At 43.0% G+C, this 24,154-nt stretch overlaps 1 protein-coding gene and 1 non-coding gene across 6 annotated transcripts in view; one reads left to right on the top strand and one right to left on the bottom strand.

The window, feature by feature from the left end:
- Nucleotides 1-6: 6 nt before the first annotated feature.
- LPGAT1 (lysophosphatidylglycerol acyltransferase 1) overlaps nucleotides 7-24,154 on the bottom strand; it is a 173,514-nt gene continuing 149,366 nt past the window's right edge. For 3 of the 5 annotated variants that reach the window (XM_034764541.1, XM_034764544.1, XM_034764542.1), the window contains one exon: nucleotides 22,064-23,341. In XM_034764541.1, the coding sequence (XP_034620432.1) occupies nucleotides 23,190-23,341 (152 nt within the window). In that variant the 3' untranslated portion in view covers nucleotides 22,064-23,189. Of the gene's footprint in view, nucleotides 593-11,210; nucleotides 11,806-22,063; nucleotides 23,342-24,154 lie in introns of those variants that run through there. The other 2 variants (XR_004644969.1, XR_004644970.1) reach the window with 2 other exon arrangements.
- LOC117875677 lies at nucleotides 13,579-13,685 on the top strand. The gene has a single exon (XR_004645316.1). It is a non-coding gene; the product is annotated as a U6 spliceosomal RNA (small nuclear RNA).

Genomic DNA, 24,154 nt, shown 5'->3' with positions numbered 1-24,154 from the left:
CCCTAAACTCAAGCAAATTGTGCGATGGTACATTGTCACTGGTAAGCATTTTGAACTCTGAGCACTTACTACTAAATCCCTCAAGCCCCCGATTCGCCAGCCAGCGAAACTGAATTTCAATTGGTTTTTAATGAAAATTTCACCTGAATATTTTGTTATAGAACATAATTAGTTGGGATGTACATATGTTATGTCCATCTTAGTATCTGCATTTGTACCTCCCCTGAATCAAGACAAAGCATATTCTCGGACTCATAAAGCATGCTCACTTAACTTCCTACATATTCACTCATGGGAATTAATTTTCAAATATTGGAAAATTATAGACATTAGCAGATTATAAGCCAAACACATGGTCAGCTGTTTTCTTCATTCACCTTTTGTTTTCTGTTATGCTTTCTGGAGTGACATGTACTTTCAAAGGAATTTACATTTTATTCAATTGCATACTAGACATGGGGGTGGGGGAGGTTTACCATTGTGATTTTGATTTGGTGTTAAAGAAGCAGCAAAATTCTTCTGTGGTGTACTCCTGAATGATAAGTCTCCTGTAATCAATGTTTGCTAACTTCTTTCAAGTTCAGATTTGTACCTGTTTAAAAGAGAATTGGAAGTGCAATTAATTAGTTACAGAAACAAATAGGGCCCAATCAGACATTTTTAAGAGCCCCAAATGCACATTGAATGGCAATTTTGGTTCCTCAAGAAATATAAAATTAGGCATAATAAAGATATATCACTAAAAATCTGATTCTAGATGACAATACGACACCTTCAAATAAATATTGGAATCTGTACTTTCACTTCTAGTGATATTGGGTTGTTGTTTAAATTTGTTCTTATATGAAAGAGACAATTTGTTTATATTTTATATATACACTCAAGGTTTAATATTTCAGAAGACTGAAAACTGAAAGAATTATACACAAAAAGGACACATGGATGAACAGCAATTACAATGATTATCCAGTCACAGCTCTGATAAAGCTCCCTCTGCTGGACATTCACCAGACTGCTGTGTTTGGGTCCCAATATGCTTGATTTGTGCTCTTAAGCTACCCTTGGCCTGAATAGGCTGCAGCAACTGCCTTTTCCCTTGGCTTCTCTGGTACACTTCCAGGGCACAGGCTCCTAGTTCCACTTCCCAGAAATAGGACCAGACGACCTAGCTGTCTTAAGCACCCAGGCCAGCACTGACCCCACAGACTGAAACACACCCTTTTCCCAAAGCTTCAACATTGTGGGCACTCTGGGTACACAGTTCACCTCTTCAATGATATGTAGTAGTTGAACACAGACACACAGACTTTAGAAGCGTTCCCAAAAACCACTCTCTGTTGGCAAGCACAATAAGTATACAGATCTGGACAAAAAAATAATAAAACCCTATACACAATTCCCTGCCTTAATTTCCTCACCACTCTTAGGAGGGCATGGGAGGGGAAAGTGGATGCTGGTCTACATGCAGAATTGTACCAGTTGAACTGAAAAGTGTGATTTTAAACCACTGTAGTTAAAGTGGTGCAAAGGGCCGCATTTTAAACCAGGCTTATTTCAGTTTTGCTTCAGGAACAGATTGTTAAACTCAAATGGGCCTTTCTTAAAGCAAATTACCAGTGTCTACACCAGGGCTTTGCACCAGTTTAGTTCAACTTGTGTGTAGACAATCCCTAAGCAGCAGCTTCCCAAACTCTAACATCTGCAGACGTGTCAATGCTACAGCAGCACTGCTGTGTGGCTATAGTGCTTCAATGTAGACCAGGGGTCGGCAACCTTTCAGAAGTGGTGTGCCGAGTCTTCATTTGTTCACTCTGATTTAAGGTTCGCGTGTCAGTAATACATTAACGTTTTTAGAAGGTCTCTTTCTATAAGTCTAGAATATATAACTAAACTATTGTTGTATGTAAAGTAAATAAGGTTTTTAAAATGTTTAAGAAGCTTCATTTAAAATTAAATTAAAATGCAGAGCCACCTAGCCAGTGGCCAGGACCCGGGCAGTGCGAGTGCCACTGAAAATCAGCTCACGTGCCGCAGGTTGCCTACTCCTGATGTAGACACTCCCGATGCTCACAGGAGGGGTTCTCCCATCGGGGCAGGTAACCCACCTTCCTGAGAGTTGATAGCTAATGCTGTTTACAGAGGGGGTTAGGTTGGCTTAACAACATCGCTCAAGAGTGCAGATTTTTCACACCCCTGAGCAATATAGCTGAGTTGACCTACCTTTTTTGCCTAAACTAAGTCTGAGTAAATTACACCAATGAAGAAAGAATGGTTTTCTTGGCATCCCTGGGAAAGATAACCCAGAAGTGAAGAGGGCACACTGAATGCAACAATAATAATGCTGCAGTAACACTCACTACCAGTATTGCATGTCTCATGATAAGGAAGACCATACAAGAGGGCAGGGCAGGGCAGAGGAGTTGGCTGAATGCTCGATACCAACACCACCAAGTTTGCAACGCTACTTAAATCATTCACCTCACTTGCCTATGCCTGGAATTCTAGGCCCTCCTCAGATACATGGTGTGTCCACACTACAGCATTCACTCAAGCCCATCAGTTACTTCCTAGCATGAGAGAATGCACCTATGCTGCACAATGACACTTGAGTTGCATGGCGGTTGCTGTAACATCCTCAATCATGTGTGACACGATGGGGTAACAGGGTGCGAGATCACAATTCTTTTCTCACCTCTGGTTCCCCCTGCAAGCTGCCAACTGACCTTGGTGGGTCTTCTCCAGTTAGATGTTTATTATAAGAACTTTCAATCATCAGCAGCAAATACAAAGGCCTTGTCTATATCCCACACACTTGTACAAAACCTGGTGTTAGAAACGCAGATTACAGCGAGCGCTAGTGGTGCTAAGCCAATAACACAGAAGATAAGGACTCCGTATCACATCCGGTTTTGCCCTCCGGCCAAGTCATAAAGTCCGAATGCACCGTTCACTGGGAACACTTGTGCCATAACTCAGGTGAATTTACTGGTGAAGAGAAGCCCTTAAAGAGCTTATCATGGCTTTGCATCCCTAACATTTCCTACTCTTACTAATGCTGATGCAACTCCATTTGTGGTAGTAATAAGAGCGCTGGTGCAGACAAGGCAGTAGGCGCTTTACCCACTTAGTTGTCTAGATCTGCTCTGAGCTGGGGTGGATGGCAAGATGTCAGAAACACAGATGGACAGTATGGCTAAGTGTGCCCACTAGTGGGTAACTTTGGTGGGGGTGGGGAAGCTAGCACAATACAGTCTAAAGGAGCATGGTCACTTCAGGGACTATTCTTTACATCAGCTGTGCCCAATTGGAGAGGAGTGTGTGTGCTGATTTCAAGCTGTTTTTTAATGCCTTAGGGGTAGAGATCCTGACTGCCTGTAGGTATACTGCTCGAAGGCCAGCTGAGTTCATGCAGCATCTGTCCATGAGGTGTCCCACCTGAGGGAGGCAGCCAATTATCCCACCTTTGCACCACCAGCTTGTGCTCTGCAATTCATTTCTCCAGCACCCGTCTCAGTCACTCCCACCCTACTTTTAACCATCACCTTACAACTTCTATTTTCGAAGAGTGTTTGGTTTTAAATATGGCCCCACCCTGCAGTGATGATATTCCCCTTCCTCTTTTTTATTGTCGCTAACCCCTTACATTTGTTTTAGTAGTTAACAACTCTCAGATGTTTTAATTTTTAGCCATGCTGCACGTCGCTGGTGAGGAAAATCCTCCCCCCTCATCCTCTCTCTCCACTGTATGGTTCCCCTGTGATCTGGGTAGCAACCAATGATAAAAATTAGCTGTAGCCAATGGCTGCTGTTGTAGGACGACTGCACCCGTGAACCCCCTCGTGGCCTCAGGGTGGCCCAGCAAGTGTCCCCTGCCTCAATTTCCAACAGTACATTCAATCTTTCCAGTCCCAATATTCCATCAACACACCAGATCCAACTCCAGGGTCTCTCTTTAGATCCTCAGGAAGGGCTCCAGCATCTCTCACTCACACCTCACCTCATCCCTTCTAGCTGGGGTGCTTCTCTGCCCTGTTTCATTCTCAGATATGGTTCTAGCTCTTGCCCAGCGACATTAGTGAGCTCACCCCTCCATCACTCCCCAGCTTCAGCCCTTTCTGGCCCCCCGGCTTCAGCTCTCGGGCTCAGCCGGCAGGTGATTTTCAGAAGGATTTGACATTTGGAAAGTGCTTAGCCGAAACAATTAGCATCTGAAAAGAATTCTAAAAAAAGAGTTTGCCAGAAGTCAGAGGCCATCCCATGGTCTGGCCTGTACAATTATGTTTGTGTCAACTCTGTCTGGAGTATGAAGAACAATCAATAGGCAGTGGGCGCGCCAGAGCCTCAAGCGCAGCTAAAACATGGGAGGTTTTGTTTAACCTCCAGTTTCTGATTAGGCTGCTTACATCAAAGGGTACAGATGAGCCTGAGCTATGAAGCTGGGATCCAGATATTAAATCCTTCAATGTTTGGATCTGGAGTTATGGGTCAAACCACTATATAGACAGGGGTGAGCAGCACAATTCAGCTCAGATCCAGATCCTCATGCCACCAATGCCAGAGTTCAGATGGAAAGGGTTGCAATTTTTGTTTGGGCCCCATCTATATAAGACGTAAATGGAATAGTTGAGCAGGATTTCACTATATGCATGATCTAGGCATGTATGAATCAATGCTTTAGAGAACCCTCCAATCTGATGTGCGCTAAGCAATAACTGATGGAACTACAGCGAACCACCTTTAAAGAAGGCCTGCCCTGAAGAGGTGAAAACAACGGGCTTCTGCTATTTTTGCTGCTTTACAGTATACAGCGAAGGCTGGGTTGGTTAAAAAACAGGCAGATTCCCCCCTCCCTCCCCATTAACCTTAGAAATATCAAGTCTCGTCTTTCCTGTTTTGCCAGAATGCTTTTTACTGAGGATGCAGCACTGAGAACTGGGAGCACTCTCAGCCCTTAATTGAAGGAACAGGACTGTTTAAAGATTTAGCAAGAGTTCTTCTTTCTCCCACTGATTACCAGTAAGCAAATTAAAAATCCCCTCCCCTTCTCGTAAGCTTCACTCCCCCAGTATCTGATGTCATAAACCAATCTAGGGGTTGCATCCCAAAGGGCGCCAGGGGATTGTGACCACATTGCCCTTCCACCATTACTAAATGGGAGGAAGTTTCTGGAATAGAAAAGGATGTGAACCACTGTCATAACTTGGGGTTCTCCAGGGACCCACAGAGTCCACTAGGGGGAAAAAACCTAATGCAGACAAGATCTATAGTTCTTTAAAAGAACCTGCTTACTTTTTAAAAGGGAAAAAGCTCATCTTTCAAGGCCACCTCCTACACCCTAATGGACCAAACAAGGCACAAACCCCATTTGCTTTCTCTGGCAGATCGCTTTTAAAACTGGTAGGTTAAAGCTCAGTCCTCATAATAACAAAGTCTTTCCCTCAGCCCATCTCAATCGAACCAGTTTAGCACATGCCGCTGGTGACAGCGGAAGATAAATGAGCAGTTGTTTTGTTCCAGTCGTTTCGCTGTCCATCGAACTATGACTCTAGCCTTGCTAACTTCACAACTTCCTACTTGCTCCTCCTCTGAGCTTACAAAACACAGAAGACAAAAATGGATGATTGTGCTATTTAAATCCCTGTAAGCCTTGTGCTCATTAAAGGTAAAGACATGTAACTGTAGTCTTAGCCAGGATTGCACTAATTAGTGAGATTGGCCCTTCTGACCTCCTGATATCTACCTTGCTACGTTTGGGTTTTGCTGCACTGCCTTATGAAGCATGTACAGTATCTTCTTACACAGCAAAGTGTCCTTGAGAGAGTGGCATGTGAGCTGGAAAATAGAGGACAATAGCCTTTTGCGATACTTACCTGTAATTTTCTGCATTCTTCCACTGTTACTTAACAGATAAAGATTTCAGACATGTTATTTGTATTACAGGAACGCCCAGAGGTCCAAACTAAAACCAGGCGCCTCACTGTGCTGGCTGTTGTACAAACAGTAAGAAACAGCGCCTGCATCAAAGAGCTTTCAGTCAATGGTCCTGCTTCACTAGTAGCACTCAATCATATATTTAATTCTAAACATGTGGTTATGGCCCATTGACTTCAATGGGCTACAAGCACTAGCTTAAAGTTAAACGTATGTAAGTGCTTTGATGAATCAGCTCCTAAATAGATAAGAAAGGGTAAGGAGAAAGGAAGCAATTTTCTGCTTCCTTAGACACATTTCTCCCTTGGATTATCTTCTCCTTTTCTTTGATCATGCAGTGAAATCATAATCGTGTGTGAGAGCAAGTTATTGAACTACTGCCATAAAGAAGACTGTGATATCAATAACTCAGTAATAGGACTTCACGGAGCGGGGGGGGAGGAAAGGCATAAAGGAGTGGGGGGGAAAGAAAGAGAAGAACATTTATTGCAGAAGGACCATTGATGAAGTAAAATATTTTTGATAGCAGGCAATAATGGAAAGAAACTGTATGAAAGATGCATGAAAGATAAATGGATTACTGCTTAAATGAGATCTCTGCCCTCTTGTGGGGTTATTTTTATAATTTGATTTATTAGAGATTTGGCAGAAGAAAAATGCTTTTGAACAAAACGCATTACAGGGGTTCCCCTGTCCCTCCCCCAGTATACATCACTCATTGTCAGATACTGGGAAGTACTATATGTGTTTAAATAATGATTGTTAATAATTGTTAACCTATTTCTACACTGTCAGGCATTTGCTTAAAGTGCTGTAAAAGTTGTCCTGTGTTACTCTCACACTTGACATTTGTCGTTTCAGCAAAGACTACGAGAGATGTGCTTTTCTGTTTTTTAACGGTCTGTGGGATTTTCGCTTTATCCATTAAATATATATTTACCAATTTATTCATACCTGTTGAGTCAGAGTCAAGAGATCACTCATGGCAGAGGCCAAGGATAACCTTTAACATTAAATTGGAGGCTTGCCACTGGCTGTACTCTAGCTGTACAGTTTATTTCCTTAGCAAGTTACTCGTTTTCTTTGGGATTTGCACGTAATGCTGATACAGCAGAAGTAGAGGGGTTAGGCTATGGGTAGGGTGACTAGATAGCAAGGGTGAAAAATTGGGTCAGGGGATGGGGGGTAATTGGCACCTATATAAAACAAAGCCCCAAATATCGGGACTGTCCCTATAAAATCGGGACATCTGGTCACCCTGGCTGTGGGTGATGAAAGTGATTAGATGCATGAAGAGAGAGTGAAACAATTAGCACTGTTGAGTTCAGGGGAAGCCTAGAAAGGCTGGAAACAATAGAGGTATGTAAAGCAATGAAAGGTTAAATGGGAGCTCCTGCTCTGTACCAGTCTCATAACACTAGAACAAAGAAACAGCCAATGAAATTGAAAGGCAGTGCATCTAAAACTGAGAAAATTAACAAACAAAACAACGTAAGGCATGACTAGCACAAGAACTCATTGTCACAAGGTATCCTTGAGGCCAAAAGCTTGGTAAGATTCATAAAAAGACTGTACATTTATATTGATAATGAGAATATTCCTAGTTACATCAAACAGAATAAAAAACACAAGGGCTGAAAACCCTCAGATGTCAGGACACAGACCAACCTCTAATAGAGGAGATCAGGAACTTCCTCTGTAAGCAAGTTATTGTGTAGTTTCCCACTTCAGGACTCCTTGCACTTTTCTCAGAAGCATCTGGTTCAGGCCATTGTTAGTGACAGGATGCTGGACAAGAAGACCCACAAGAAGACTGTGATTCAGTCTGGCAGTTCCTATGTCTACATAATGGAGCAGATCTATTGTTAAGCGTTATTCCCAAAGTCTAATGCAGCCGATATCAAATGAATAATTTTTACGACTGATTAATATTTGATCTGCTGTTGCCTGTTCCTGTGCACACAAGGACCTCACTGTCCTTCAAATCCTTCTGCTTCCTCCCCCCTTTGCGTGTTTCCCCCCCACCCAGTCTGCTCAGGAGCGTTCAAGTGCTGCTGCTGCAGCTTGCCATGACTGGATCGTATAACTCATAAAAATCCTCCCCTAACCAACAATGTAGCCCTCTCTTCCTGGGGTATTGCACCATAGGCCCCACCCCTTGTGGCTTGATGGCCTTCCTTAATGTTATTTTGTTTCAGGTTTTACTTACAGTATCTGACCCCGATCTTGCCAACACTTATGTTCACACTTAACTCTATACACTTGAGTAACTTCATTGAGCCTGTGCATGCAGTTAAGCACACATGTAAGGGTTTGCAGGAACAGAGCCTTTGCTTGTAAGCAGGGCCGGCTCCCAGTTTTTTGCCGCCACAAGCAAAAAAAAATTTCCCGCCCCATCCCCAACTCCGCCCCTTCCCTGCCCCATTCCAACCCCTTCCCCAAATCCCTGGCCCCGCCTCCTCCCTAGGCGCACCGCATTTCCCCTCCTACCCCTCCCTCCCAGGCTTGCCACAAAACAGCAGTTCCTCTGCCCCCCCCCCCAGGGTTACTTCCTGCGGCCTTCCCCATGCCTCCCACTGCCGCAGCTCACCTCTGCTCAGAGCCGGCTCCCGGCTTTTTGTGCCCCAAGCAAAAAAAAAAGGAGCGCCGGTGCCTAGAGCCAGCCCTGCTTGTAATCTCCTGGAAGCAGAGACCTGGGTTGAAATTTCCAAAGCTTAGAAGGGTTTTAGCCACACAACTCCCAGCAATTAGGAGTTTCATAGATTTTAAAGCCAGAAGAGACCATTATAATACTCTAATTCAACCTGCTGCATAACACAGGCCATAGAACTTCACTTAGTAATTCCTGCACCGAGCCCATAACTTAGGTTTGAGCAATAGCATCTCTTTTAGAAAGACGCTGTCGATTTAAAGGCTGCAAGTGACGGAGAAACCATCACATCCCTAGATAAGTTGTGGGAAAGTTGGGTCTTATTTCTAGTCTGAACCTGTCTAGCTTCAGCTTCCAACCATTCGATCTCATTAGGCCTTTTTCTACTAGGTTCAAGAGCTGTCTACTCTAGGAAATCTTGTCCCCATTTAGGAACTTGCAGACCATGATCAAGTTCTCTCTTAACCTGCTCTTTGATTAAATAGATTGAGCTTCTTTAATCTAACTAGAAGGGATGTTTTCCAGACCCCTGTTATTCTTGTAACTCTTTTCTGTACTCCTTCCAGTTTGGTCAACATCCTTTCTCTCGTGAGAATTAGAGTGTAAATTAAATCCTAGAAGTTAGAGTTCTGCTAATGGAATTTATCACTTTAAATTAATACAAAACTCAAAAAAAAATTAGCTACAACCCTAACAAATCAGGGTTTAGTTTATCCGTATATTACCTTTAAGGTATTCATTAATAACTGCCTTGCAGAATGGAGGGCGGCCTAGGTCAAATTTAAAACCTTGTTGGAGATGTAGGGAAGTCACCTTGCCAATGATTGAAGGTGCAACCTCTCAACTCCTCCTACTGCAGGAGTGTGCATCTAACCATTCATCTGTTCAGAAAGTCCAAATGATTTATGCAGTATAGTGGCTAGTAACAGCTCCAAAATACCAGATTTATTTTTGTGTAAGTTCTCCATGGCCCTTCTTACCCAGTGACATCATGGCCATGACTAAGGAGTTTAAAATAGCTCCCTGTAATGCCAAGCACTGCCCCATTTATACAATTTACATGTCCTGGCTTCTAACAGCTGTCTGAGCTGTCCTGCCCTTTCTGATCTGCTCTCAGATTTCTAATGTGTTTCTAAGCCGCTGTTTGGAAGGTATTGAGACACAAAACAAAAGGGGAAATATTTTAAAGGTCGCTCATATCAAGAGTATGATACATTGAACCTTCGAAAGAAAAGGCTGATTTTGAAGTTGGATGAGTAGCAGATGAAGATAACGTAATGTATCATTTATGTTATATAATGTGTGTGTTTACTAAAAAAATTCATTGCCATAAGTGCCTCTAGAAAACCAAAGAATCAGAGTAGGACTGTAAACAAGAAAGGGGCTCTAAAATTTCCATACTTGGGCCTTATTCTGCCACAGGATACACACCCGAGCCCAGTGGTCCCCACACTTTTTATCTTGCACCACACCCTCCCCCTTTACCCTGTCCACACACACACACACACACACACACACCAGAGCCGGGAGTGGGCCTTTGGCTCCGGGGGATGCAGACAGGAGAAAGGGGGCCAAGGCTGGGGCCACAGCTGGGGGCAGGGGCAGAGCCAGGAGTGTACCAGAAGTTGGGGGCCGAGGCCAGCAGCTGGGGCCAGGAGTGGAGCTGGGTACTGTTCTCTCCCCACCCTCCTGTGGGGGCAGGCCCATGCCCTCCCCTTCTCCCCCAAATGTTCCTCTGCATTCCCTAGGGGAGCGTGCCCCACAGTTTGGGGACCTCTAACCTAGCCTCTTACTGAGCAGGCCCCTCATTCTCCCCACATGGCTTTGTAATAGGGTGGTCACTATCTGAGTCCCCCTTGTGCGGGGGTGAAAGTAAAAATAGGGACTTACCGGTACGGGGCTGGGTTGGGGCCGGCTCTGGCCCCCAGAAGGGGCGGGACCTCGGGTGGAAGGGGCAGGGATGGGGGCGGGGAGGAGTCAGAGCCAGCCCTGGCCCGCCCTGTACCGGTAAGTGTCCTCCCCCTCCCCGTCCCCCGCCGGGGTAGCAGCGGCAGCCGGGGGCTCTGGCAGCAGTTTAAAGGGCCCAGGGCTTGGGCTCCACTACCACCCCGGGCCCTTTAAACCACTGCCAGAGCCCCCAGCTGCCGCTGCTACCCCAGGGCTCCGGCAGCAGGGCTCCGGGGGNCTCCCCTGCTTCTACCGCCCTGGCCCTTTAAATAGCCCCCGGAGCCCTGGGGTAGCGGCAGCGGGGCTCCGGGGGCTATTTAAAGGGCCCAGGGCAGTAGAGGCAGTGGGAGCCCTGGCCCTTTAAATAACCCCCGGAGCCCCACCGCTACCCCAGGGCTCCAGCTGCAGGGCTCTGGCGGCGGAGCCCCAAGCCCTTTAAATTGCCGCCTGGGAAAGCTGGGCCATCCCGGTACGGCACACTGGCTCTTGCCGGCATGCCGTACCAGGGTGTACCGGCTTACTTTCACCTCTGCCCTTGTGGCCACGGTTTGCTTTGCAGGCACCCTGGCCGTTCGCCTCCTTAGCACTCCACAGTCTCTGTTGTAGCTCACAGCACCACTACCAGTGGCTTGTTTAATATCAAATAAGTTCATACAAACCTTAGAGGCCTTAGTCACTAAACAATCCAAAAAATCCTCAGTGGGTCCACAACAAAGTCCATAATTCTACTCCAACAGTTCAAACTTCGCTCCAGTTCTTCTGCCACACCCAGAGCTCTTCCTCTGTCAGTGCGCTCGACCTGAAGCCTCCAGTTGCAGACCTTTCTGACTGGAGCTCAGTTCTCCAGACCTGGCTTCCTTCAGGGTCTCTCTTGTGCTGAGGGAGAAGGCAGTCTATCAACTGCTTTCCTCCAGAGAGCTCCTGCTGATTGGCTGGAAGAGAGGGGAGCCCAGATCCACCACAGGGTTCCTAATTCTGGGCTCTTTTCCCCATCCAGCTCCTAATTCTGTAGGATGGCTTCCTCTCTTCTGCTACCAGGCCATTTCCTGGGCCTTTGTTCAGTCCAACTCCCTGGAACAGTGTCTTCTGTTATGTTCTTATGTTCTGTCCCCTCTACGCTTACAGGACCAGTACGCCCTGTTGAAGACTTTCATATTAGTTATTCTCAGTGTACAAGTCAAAGAGATTCTTCCAACTGCAGCTGGTGTCAGAAAACCAAGGTGAGCTCTATCTGCCTCTGAAGCTGATTCCGCCATCAGGACTTAGCTGATTGCTGTCTGCAATGCACAAGGCAAAATAGAAGTGGTCACAATCCCACAGTTGTATCGAATTGGCAGTGCTAGCAAAATTAAATAACTTGTTTTTGTCAAAGAAGCAAGCAGATTTGACTCAAAGACGTGGGGACTCTGGGTTAAATTACATTAACATTACGGCTTTCCCGTCTTGGCTCCAGATACCGTAACAACCGTTTGTAACTAGGGACAACCCCTTCCTAAGCATTGTTTTGGCTGGCAGTCTGAAAAAAACGCTAGTGAAAAATGAAAACCGCAGCTTACATTGTTACAATCTCTTCCTTTACAATAATGGTGAGAACATACCAATACCTTTTAAATTAAAATAACAAGAATAGCTTGAGACAGGAAACCCCCATCGAAACACAGGAGTTTGTGACAAGGAAGCAGTGCTCCACATTTGAATCAGTAAGAGAAACTGGGTCAAGTTCTATTAGAAAATGCTTCTTCTTAATCTAACATTGGTTTTTGCTATGAATATGGTGTATCATTTACTGCACATTTTGTCAAGTAACTATTAGAACAGTCTCCAGCTGTGCCTCATTTGCTCTCCCACTCAGCTGCTAATTAGTTTTTTCTTTATCACCAGCAGTGGCCTAGACTGTCCGCTTCCTCATGGGAGGGAATGTGCCATTTATGGTATGTCTACACTGCAGCTGGGAGCATAGGCTCCGATTCCATGGGTGCTCTGGGGCTCAAGCACCCACTGACCAAAAAAAACAAAAAACAAAAAAATATAGCAGGTGCTCAGATGGATTAATCTTTTGTGGGCCCTGCGTGTCCAGACCATGGCCCCACCTCCTGCTCTGCCCGCGCTCCGCCCCGAGGACCTGCCTCCACTCAACCTCTTCCCCTGGAGGCTCCACTTGCCGCTCGCATGGGAGGTAGGGGGTGGAGAGGAACACCCACCAGCAAAAACAAGAGTCATTGCCTGGGTAGACAGAATGGTGCTAGTAGAGCTTGAGCTAGCATGATAAAAATAGCAGTGTGGATGTTGGAGGTCGAGTGGGGATTTGGGCTAGCCATCCCACTGACAGCCTGAGTTGCCACCCAAGACACAATGTCCACACTGCTGTTTTTAGCATGCTAATGCAACAAGTGTCTACACCTGGGCTGGGAAGCTCGCTCCCAACTGCAGTGTAGACTTACCCCTAAGGGTATGTCTGCACTACAGTCTGAAGTGTGACTGCAGCATGAGACCCAAACTAGCTTTACCTGCACTAACACAGCTAAAAATAGCAGTGTAGCTGCAGCGCTATGGGATTCAGGGTGGGCTATCAATTCAGGGTCCCCAGACTGATTGTACAGTCCACACTGAAGTGTGTGCTGCCCTCATTGTTAAAAGTGTGCCTTATTTCTACTCCATTTGTCTAGGTTCAGCTTCCAACCATTGAATCTAGTTATGCCATTAACCGCTAGATTACAGAGCAGTCTACTATCAGCAGTCTCTTCTCTGTGTAGCCTGTGGTCACCTCTTCACCTTCTCTTGGAGAAACTAAATCGACTGAGATTTTAGTCTCCCTGTAAGGCAGGTTTTGGAGATCTGGAATTATTCTTGTGGGTCTTTTTACTGATCCCTTTCCAATTTGTCAACATCCTTTTTGAAGCAAGGACCACAGAACTGGAGACAGTAGCACAGTAAAGGTTTCACTAATACCACCTCCCTACCCCTACTTGTTACACCCTTGTATGCATTCAAGGATCAGGTTCTCACTCTTAGCTACAGCACTGCTCGGGGAGCTCATGTTCAACATCTGTGCTTGCTTCGGCAAAACATATACTAAAAAATTGGAACGATACAGAGAAGATTAGCATGGCCCCTGCGCAAGGATGACATGCAAATTCGTGAAGCATTCCATATTGGGGGGAGGGATAGCTCAGTGGTTTGGGCATTGGCCTGCTAAACCCAGGATTGTGAGTTCAATCCTTGAGGAGGCCACTTAGGGATCTGGGGATTACCTACTATGACCCCTAAGTCCTTTTCAGAGTAACTGCTTGTAAATGTAGTCCCCCATTTTTTAACTGTGACCTCAATTCTGTGTTCCTAGATGGAGGAGCCTGCATCTGGCTGAATTATGTTCTGCAAATGAGCCCATCTTAACAAGTGATCCAGGTTGGTCTAGATAACTGACCTGTCCCCATCATTTACCCTGTACCAATTGTGTGTGTCATCTGCAAACTTTACCAGCAGTGATTTCATATTTTCTTCCAGATAATTGCTAATGATATTGAATAGCATCGGGCTTAGAACAGATCCATGGAGGTACCCCACAAGATGATGATTCTTTGTTTAAAATTAGTTTTTGAGATTTATCAGTTAATCAGTTTTTAATCCATTTCATATGTGCTACATTGATTTTTGTATAGTGTTTTTTTTTTTTTTTTTTTTTTTAAATCAGACCATATAGGAATAAGGCAAATGCGTACAGAAGTCTAGGCATATTATCATCAACATAATTACCTTTATCAGCCAAACTTGTAATCCCATCAAAACACAGTATCAAGTTGGTTTGACAAGACTTTTTTTTCCCACATGACACTATGTTGGTTGGCCTTAATTATGCTACCATCTTTTAATTATTTACCAATTGTTTAGCTAACTGGTGTATAGTTATCCAAGTCCTCCCATTTACTCTTTTTAAATACTGGCAAAATATTAACTTTTTTCCAGTCCTTTCAAATTTCCCTAATATTCCAAAACTTATCAAAAATCAACATTAATGGTTCAGTGAGCACCTCTGCCAATTCTTTCAATACTCTTGGGTGAAAGATGGCTGTTCCTGCCAATTTAAAAATGTTTAATATTCAAATAATATCTATGGGTCCTACACATGCCTATCACATCATGTGGTGTACTTCATCCAGTGCACTAAATGCTCCAATAACTGTGTGTGTGAAATGAGACAATCACTATATTACTGAATTAATTCACACAGGAAAATGATAAAGACAAAAACACCACTTCACCTGTGGGTGAACACTTTTCACGAAGGGATCACTCCATATCTGACCTCTCAGTCCTCATCCTAAAAAGAAAACTGCACAACACCTTCAAAAGACGAGCATGGGAGCTAAAATTCATAACTTTGCTAGACACTAAAAATAATGGACTGGATTTATGGCTTATTACACCTCTACCCGGATATAACACAACCCGATATAACACGGTAAAGCAGTCTCTGGGGGGTGGGGCTGTGCACTCCAGTGGATCAAAGCAAGTTTGATATAACGCGGTTTCACCTATAACGCAGTAAGATTTTTTTGGCTCCCGAGGACAGCGTTATATCGAGGTAGAAGTGTACAACAATCTATAACCCACTAACAACCCCCCACAGCTGCCTTCTCCCCCTTCCCTTTCCCCACAGAAGGTGTTAACAAGGCACTTCACCTTGAATGGTCCCTTGAAATGTGTTGTTTACTTATGCGAAAATCTGTTCCACTTGTATTAAGATGTGACATCCTGAGTACATTTCCCATCCCAGTCCTGAAGAAGAGCTCTGTGTAAGCTCAAAAGCTTGTCTCTCTCACCAACAAAAATTGGTCCACTAAAGATATTACCTCACCCACCTTGTCTCTCCAATATTTAAAACTGACAGGTATTTCCAAGGAGTGTTTCAAAAATTCAGTTATGAAAAATGTTTAAGAATGTTATTAAATAAGCATTTTCTAGCCACCTCTTAAAATATTAGAACCAGTTATCTTTGAGGTTCCATGAAACATCACAGCCCCACTTAATCACATCAGCCAGCCTAACTATGTATGAAAAGAGAGAGAAAACAGAAAGGCATGAAGAACCAAAATGGATCCAGTTGTCAATTTATGCATGGCTGGAGCTGAAGTCCCCTAAAGGGGGTAAAGGGGTGCATCTACACAAGGATATTAGTAACAGGGCCCCTTCCCAGGAACAGTGAGTAGCATGTTCTCTCCTTTGAACCTGCAATGGTTGAAGCCATGCTGACCTTTTCAGGGTCACACATTTTCCCTACAATTGGGCTCTGTGGGGGTTAATAGAGCCCTTGGGAGGCTGCTCAGGAGGCATCCAGAGAGGGGCTGTGAGCAGCAGCCAATCAGGGCCGGGGTGGCCCATATAAAAAAAGGGCTGCAGAGCAGAGCAGCTTCAGTCACCCCCTGGAGCTGGAGGAGGGAGGAGGACCAGCTGCCTTGCAGGCTGAAGGCAGCAAGCACCATGGACAGAACAGTGCTGCAGGCAGAGACCCAGGGACCTAAAGGCAGCTCCTGGGGGGCTGCAGGCTGAGGCCAGGGCAAAGAGGGTGCTGGGGCCGCAGGGAATTGGCCCAGGGAGACCTACTGAGGAGTCAGAGGGGAAGCAGCAAGTAGTGGCCATCTACAGGGTTCCTGTGCAGGCCCAGGTCTCTCTCCCCCCTCGCCACTGAGGAAGTGGCCAGACATTGGGTTGCAGTTGCCACTGAGGGAAGTGGCTGGACCTTCAGACTGCAGTACATTCCCCCAGGAATGGGGTGAGCACAGAGTGCAATAAAGCCAGAGGGCTGTGTCATGAAGAGGATGTCACAGTTCTTGGAGGGATGTGGTTCCAGGAACAGAAGAGATGATGGGCAGAGCACCACCAGAGCAAGGCACACTGCCTACCAGAGCCAATTCCCATATTGGGCACGAGGAGGCGTTGGAGTGGACCCCGTTACAGGCTCTCAGAGTTTGTCAGGCTCTTACAGTTATGTTTTACCTCCAACTCATGGTCCCAGCATTGTGGCCACCATGCTTATAAAGATGGACATGAAGCCATGGCTTCCTTAAAAAGAAGCCTACACTCAATGAGATGGAGAGGTAGCAGTTGAGAAATGCATTGCGGGGCACTGACTTTGTCTCTCCTCTAAATGGGTTAAATGCACTATATTTACAGCATTCTGAGCCCTTATCAGCTTGGGGTGAGGGATGAAAAGAACCAGGGAGTGAGAGAAAGAAACAAACTTGGGTCTGGAAATTGAATCCTGTCTCTCTTGCATCCTAGTATCACCACTGAACCAGCCTCAGAAAGGACTGTTTTTGAGTCAGTTTCACACTGTACATGATGTTTTGCCAAAGATATTCCTTTATAAGTTGTGTGTGTGTGTGTGTGTGTGTGTACACGCACATGTCACTCAAGTCACCTTTGTTTGCTGCCTCAGCTGAAATTCTTCGTGTTTGCTGAGCCAGAAATCCACCAGACAGACAAATTAATATATTACCAGAAAAGCAAAGTACAAGATTAGCAGAGTCCTGAGAGGTAAAAATTTATTGATTTATATCTGATCAGCATGTTATGATATGGTCACACCTGCTCATACAGCTGACATTCTCATAGCCAAAGAGGGATTTTTTTTCCTTTTAAAAATACACTTTTTTCCAGCAGGAAGGAACTTTTTTTTTTTTTTTTTTTTTTTTAAACCCAAACATTTTCATATTAAGGAGGAATTAAAAACAATGGCTTTTTTCAAACACATGAGAACAGGGCTGGTCAGCACTGGATCTCGTAGTGTTTTAAATTCAGTTTTCACGTTTCCCCTCACCCCCTTTTTTCTATACACTTTTTTCACTGATCACAGAAAAACACAACATAGACAAAACCCAGAAGGGAAATGAAGAGGTAGATGCAACTACAACCATTGCACTGTTCTACAGATTGTGCAAGATGCCTCAGTGTATTCCAAAGAGTTCCATTTTTCCATTACCTATTACTGTATACAATATTTGTTAAAATGTTAACTTAAAACTAAAAGTGACACTTAGGGTATGGCTACACTACCCGCCGGATCGGCAGGCAGCAATCAATCCAGCAGGGGTCAATTTATCACGTCTAGTCTAAACACAATAAATCAATCCTTGAGTGCTCTCCCGTCGACTCTTGAGAGGTGCAGGCGGAGTCGACGGGGGAGTGGCAGCAGTCGACTCACCGCGGTGAAGACACCATGATAAGTTGATCTAAGTACATCGACTTCAGCTACGTTATTCACGTAGCAGAAGTTGCATAACTTAGATCGATCCCCCCACCCCAGTGTAGACCAGGCCTATGTAAGTGCTACTGTTAAGAGATATAGTCCAGGGCCATGGAATGTATGGCGCTGTGTATACTGCTTTGCCTAGTTGAAGTTGTTTAAAATGATGTGCTTCACACATCAGAAACATACAAGATGGCAACACTTTCTAGGAAAATGTTGAATTCCCATCTTTCTAGCCTGAAGGCAGTCCATGGCTTACTTAGGGGCCAGATTCTATATTCTTTACATGCTCTGAACTTCCATCAACTTCAAGGAGGATTTTAGATGTAGAAAGAATGCATAGCCTGGTTCTAGAATCTTTGGGCCAAATTCTGCAGTCCTTACTCCAGCAAAGCTTCCAATGAATATAAAGAAAGTTTTGCTGGAGAAAGGACTTGCAGAAGTTGCTTCCTCTCCCCACCTTTTTCTTTTGTTAGTTCCAAAAATTAGCTTCGGACACAGAAAGACGTCTCCAGAAACAGCAACTATCTGTAATTTTAAATTAATTCTGAAATACAGTAACATATGCACTAACTAAAACCCAAGCTGCACTGTGAGCAGAAACACAATTTTGCTACTTGATGTTTCCATGGTAAACACAGTGGACATTTAATATAACCTTACCCTCCCACATCAAACAAAAATATCACATCAACGAAGAAGGATTAAAAGCACATGGAATCTTGAAAAAGCAACTTTATTTTGTCACACTTAAACAAAAAGTGTCACCTGTTAGTTTCTGTAAAGAAAAATCTCTTTTGGTACCTATATCTAAATTACTGAAAAATGTCTAGGTTGTTGAAAAGATTTGATAAAAATATCCAAAAAAGAAATAAGTAAAATAAATCCAAGTGTGACCAGCCCTTTGTAAAATCACTTTTAGTAACTAACTACAAATTTTTGCATTCATTCTGACCATACGCAACAAAACGCAGATACACAACAGGGAGAGGGAAAATTCAGAGAGACTAACGTTAACAATATGGCATCAAAAAAACTAAATTTCATTGTACAAAATAAACACCCTTTTGTAGTAAGTTTAGAGTAAATCAACTCACTGTAACAACAGCTGTTCAATGTGTAATTGTTTTATTACCCAATGGTCAAATAAAAAGTTTAACTGTAAAATGCATAGACTCCTCACTTTTAAAGATTTTTCTCTGTATCACAGCCATGTAGCCTACAGTTGTACACAATAAAAATAAAACAATTCAGAAATGTTAACGTATGCAGACCTTGCAACTCAAGTACAGGTGGTTTTTCTTTTTTAATTTTGCTTTTCCAACTGTTTTAAAAACAATTAAATGTAAAAATTAACACATGCAATTTTGCAAAATACAACATTTTCTTTCATATGGCTGCATTATTTCCAAACAGTACAGTACCTTCATTTGTACAGTTACTTTATTCCATTCAATTTTGTTAGATCGGCACAAAGTAGTTCAGGCCAACTATCAAAAAAACAAACCCCAAACCTCAACCCCCCAAACAGTTTTGCAATTTGGAAATCCCAGATTTAAGTAGCTTTGGTCCCAAGGTAAATTTTATGCCAAGGTAAAGTGGACCAGCCTAATACCTGCCACACACAGTATTCGGTATTTTTATTGTTTTCTACAAACAGAAGTAAAGGTTCACAGCACTTGTGGCAATGAGGGGAGGGGGGAGGGGGGGAGAGAGAGGAAAAAAAAAAGAGAGAAAAAAAAACAGTGCCATCTTTTTGTGAAACGGGTGAATAATGAATACCACCACAACAGTAGTTATATTTTAGATGCAGTAAGTTGCTCCTTATTTCTGAGGACTTCTAGAAGAGAAGGATAAAAAATTTTCGACTGAGAAACGCAAATAAAAGCCTGGCTTTTTAAATATGTCTAAAGCAACTTAAAAAACCCTCTTTCAAGACAAATCATGACTGAAATAGTTGGTAGAACGGTTTGTAAGTTACAAGAGGACATGTAAGGAAAGGATTGTCACAAAAGGGAAAAAAACAACAGCGGTTCCATAATTTGTGAATGGTACGATGTTAATCATTTATGGGATCCAAAAAGCAGCAACTCTGAACTACTAAGGCTATATTGTTTGTTCACAAAGTGGTTATTAAACCGTTTTAAAAGATGTACGATCTAAAACATGGAACCAACATTTGCAATTTTTTTAAAATTCTCTTTAGTTCTCCCTCATGTTCTAAAGTAGTAGAGAAATTAACAGTTCACAATCTGTATAATTAAATTTCCTGCGGATATTTCCACCCTGCATTGTTTTATATATTCCGCCACAATACTGCTCCTTAAACTATCAATTCAAAGTTGTATTAATTATACTGCGACTTGGCAGGTCACTTTTACCATTAAATTAATTTTATACTAGATGCATTTTTCCCTCCAGAGAAAACTGTTCTGAACAGAAAACCCCTGGATGGCTTGCAGCAAAGTGTCCACTACAGCTATGATCACTAACCAGGTGCAGGTAACTGAACTATCACTCAAAGGAATTGCGTATTTTACAATATAGCCTGCTAATCTCCAAACAGTCTAGACCAGCCGGGTATTTAATTACCATATTTCCTATATATTACCTATATTTTATGTTTTTTCCCTTAATAAAAAAATCCTTTTATCACTCCTGTTTTATTCTCCTTCATAAACTAGCATCTAAGTCCATGATGGGATGGTACTTCTACTTGGAATTCCTAACAGCAGTGTCTTTCCAATGTCACCTAATTGAACCATACTAAGACACGACACTCTCTTTTCACATCTTCCAGTGCAGATAGGAGAGAACCAATCTAATGTGACTTAATCTCCCCATTGAAACTACAATCAGTGCCTTAAAACAAAAATATTTTGCAATATAAAAAAAGGGAACAGGTTGAATAATAACCAAACGGACTGGGTAAATCATATGCCCATCGCGGCACACTATTGCTCACTCCTACTATTTCATTAGGCAGCATGTGAGTAATTAGTGTGTCATGCTAGGCCACTGGAAACCCCATACTGCATTAGAAAAGCAATATACTCTTTGCATGCAGTATCAGGTTTATAATGAACAGTAGTCTGATGCATGCTACTGTTGTGCAACTTACTTAGACACAATCTTCCCTTTTTATATCAACCCCTTCATTCCCAATACAAAACAAAATAACTTGTTGGAATGTGGGTATCAATAACGTAGTTCCAACCAAATCATGTTAGTAAGACAAATAAAAACAGTCTGCCACTTGCACTCTGCAGATCATTTCAAGTACACTCTTGTCCAGACCTGGCCTGCTATTTACGGCCACATTTATGATGGCTGGCACTGAACTTCCCGTATACCTTCCTTAAATATGGCAGATGAAATACATTGCTTACTTCAGCTATAGTTTAACAAGAATGGATTAAAGTGTAAAGGAAAATTCTCAGGTTCCAAACTGGCCTCCCTTTGCAGTATTTTGTTTGATTTTGTTCTTACACTGCAATTCAGCTCAGAGGGTAGGGGGGATGTGGGTGTTAGTTATCAGGAAGTTGAGTTTGAAAACTGCAGCTTACATTGAACACTAAGCTAAACATTAACACTGTCTTCTGCATTTCACCTGTAGTGGTATCATAATAGTCAATGAGGTATTTCAGTTGATCTTCTATAATGCATCATTTTGTTATCAGCCACACTGAGTTACCTTATGATGAAGTCATTGTATTTTTTGGCGTACTTAACTAGGCCACTTTTCCCCCACTAAATCAGGGAAAATTCACATCTTTCCCTTTTTTGGTTTGTTTCCCCCCCTCCCCCCCAAGCAAAAGGAAAAATATGAAGCTATGTTTTATATTTTTATTCTGTACACTAATCAAAAACTGGTTCTCATGAGCTTAAGGAAAAACAGGGAATCTATACCACTAACTCAACATAGACAACTACTGTTGGCTTACTTTGCTCTCAGTAAAGTTACAATCCATGAAAGATAATACACCATAGTAACTCTAAGTTCTGACTACATGGTCTGTACTTATAAAGAGTAATGGTATTCTAGGAATAGTTCTTTTTATCTCTGTCATCACATGAAAATGATGCCAACTAAACCTGTCAGAAGTGAGAACCCACAGCGCTGACTTCCCATCAAAAGATTTGTAAGCCAGACATCGGAAAATCTGTTTTGGGCCAGGCTGCCTTTTAATTCTTCTTTTAGTGAGACTGACACTTTCAGCACGGTGGCAGCTTAATACTGCCCTCTGTATAGTTACTACTTTTTTTTTTTTTTTTTTTTTTTTTTTTTAAAAACAAGTAGGTTGAACATTTTCCTATAGCTTTAGGCCAGCACTTATACCCACTTTTTTAAAAGACACCAACTTCCTAATATTCTTCCTAAGCAAAATGTTGATGATTTGGCATTAATTTGCTTAAACCCTGCCACAAAAATGTATTTAGTGCTGTTAGAACAACTGGAAAAAAAGGTCTCTGTAAGCTATAAAACAGTCACATTGGCTAAAGTTTGGTATCCAACACAAAAGGGTAGCAGGAGAGTTAATGCCTCTTAAGATTCCAAGTTGCTATAGATAAAGCTTCCTTTTTTCCCTAAGCGATATATCTTTCCTTCACTGTATTTTCATCTTTAAAAGTGCATTTTGCAAAAAGACAATCATCAATTTATGGAACACATTTTAAACACAAAAGGGAACTAATCAAGTGATGTGACTTTTTAAAGTTCCCTCACAAGAAGGAATACACTGGAACATGGCAGATGTTCAATGGTAATGGGCTGATTTATCAGGTGCACATCATTTTTAAATACATTATGATACTGAAACACCTTTCTGAGCACTGTTTTCTCCCAAAAAAACATTGCTGACACTGGCTCTCACATGGGCATTGTCCTTAGGAATGGTGTGTCTAATACAACGATGGCTGATCAGGGAGCAGTTAAGATACCATAACCAGCTCTGCAGAATATGTTTAACAGATCCCAGCAGTAAAACTTGAGTTTTTGCAAATGAAGGATCTCTAACCACACAACTTGTAGTACAGACTACTAGAGAAACAAAGTTGCTGAATTTTCTGAGCTTTAACTACAATGCTGAGAAATACCTGTGGCGTTAGAACTTTCTTGTTGCAGACTTTCTTCTATGGTGGTTGTACAATTGCACCTCTTGTCCAAATGCTGAATTTGCTTCAGAGTGTGGGGGGTATACACCTTTTAAAAATACGGACAGTTCTTAAAATACATCATCAGGTCACGATATTACTGATCCTCACTTTTAGTGGAGTTTAAAATCTCCCCTAAGAGGGGTAAAAATCCATCCAGCATTTTCCTTTACTCTTGTATATTCACATTTGCACATATAAACATGATGCAGATTTGCAAGAGCCTGGCTTCTCAAAGTGTCCTCAGGTCCCTTTCAACTTCTAAAATAGGCAATGATAAAAATACTGAAGGATGCAGTACCACATAATGCCCGACAAAAATGCAAGGGACTGTATGACAATTAGCCACAAGTTGCTGAGGGTCATCTCTCGGGAAATAGCCTTTGCTTGACCCTGAAGAGGAGGAAATGCTCCTAGAAGACAAGAAATAGCATTGTTAATCCTTCTGCAATAGGAGCTATTGTTTCGGAGTGCACTATTCTTTAGCAGCACTGCCTGTGCTGACAGTGATGGTGGTTACAAGGAATCCATTGGTTATCTGCCTTAGAATATAATTTCCTACAGTACAATTTCTATCTGCACAGAGGGGGAAAAGTTAAATTAGTGTTCCTTCCATACTGGTAAAAAACAAGTACAATTAGGTGGCCCAACATGGATTTTTCTAGCTGTTATTTGTCAAAATGCTTTCCCTCCCAAAATGATCATTATCTTAAAACACATCTCTTTAAGTCTGAATTTAAGTCTTTGCTTTAGTTTCACTCAGTGTGAACGTTCTCCAGCCACTGTGGCTGCCAAGTGTCATCTCATGTGACAATCCTGCATTTGGCAATCCTGTGTCTGCCCACATCTCTGCCAGAATCTCACTCACTGAGTTGGGCTTTTGCTACAAGCGAGAGTTGCAAACATGCCTATGGCCACTAGAGGCTGCTATGGAGCCTGCACTCAGGCCAGCAAGTAGCCAGCTAGTCTTTCCTCTGGCTACTCCCAATGCTGGCTCAGAGTAGGGACAGAACAGCAGCAAGTGTTGGCTGGCCAATAGGACAGATGAGAGGACTCAGCACTACCCTCAGGTTCTTCCAACCAGACACTAGGAGACCTCTCAGACCCCATGCCTCCCAGTAAGACCTTAGCCAGATCTCTCTCTCTTTCCCAGACAGCACCTGTCCACCTACCCCAGACACCCCCACACCAATCTATAACCCAGCAATCCTAGACTCCATTTCCAC

This window comes from Trachemys scripta, chromosome 3 (genome assembly GCF_013100865.1).
Source record: "Trachemys scripta elegans isolate TJP31775 chromosome 3, CAS_Tse_1.0, whole genome shotgun sequence".
Taxonomy (NCBI): domain Eukaryota; kingdom Metazoa; phylum Chordata; order Testudines; family Emydidae; genus Trachemys; species Trachemys scripta.
This window is presented reverse-complemented; position numbering and strand designations above follow the sequence as displayed.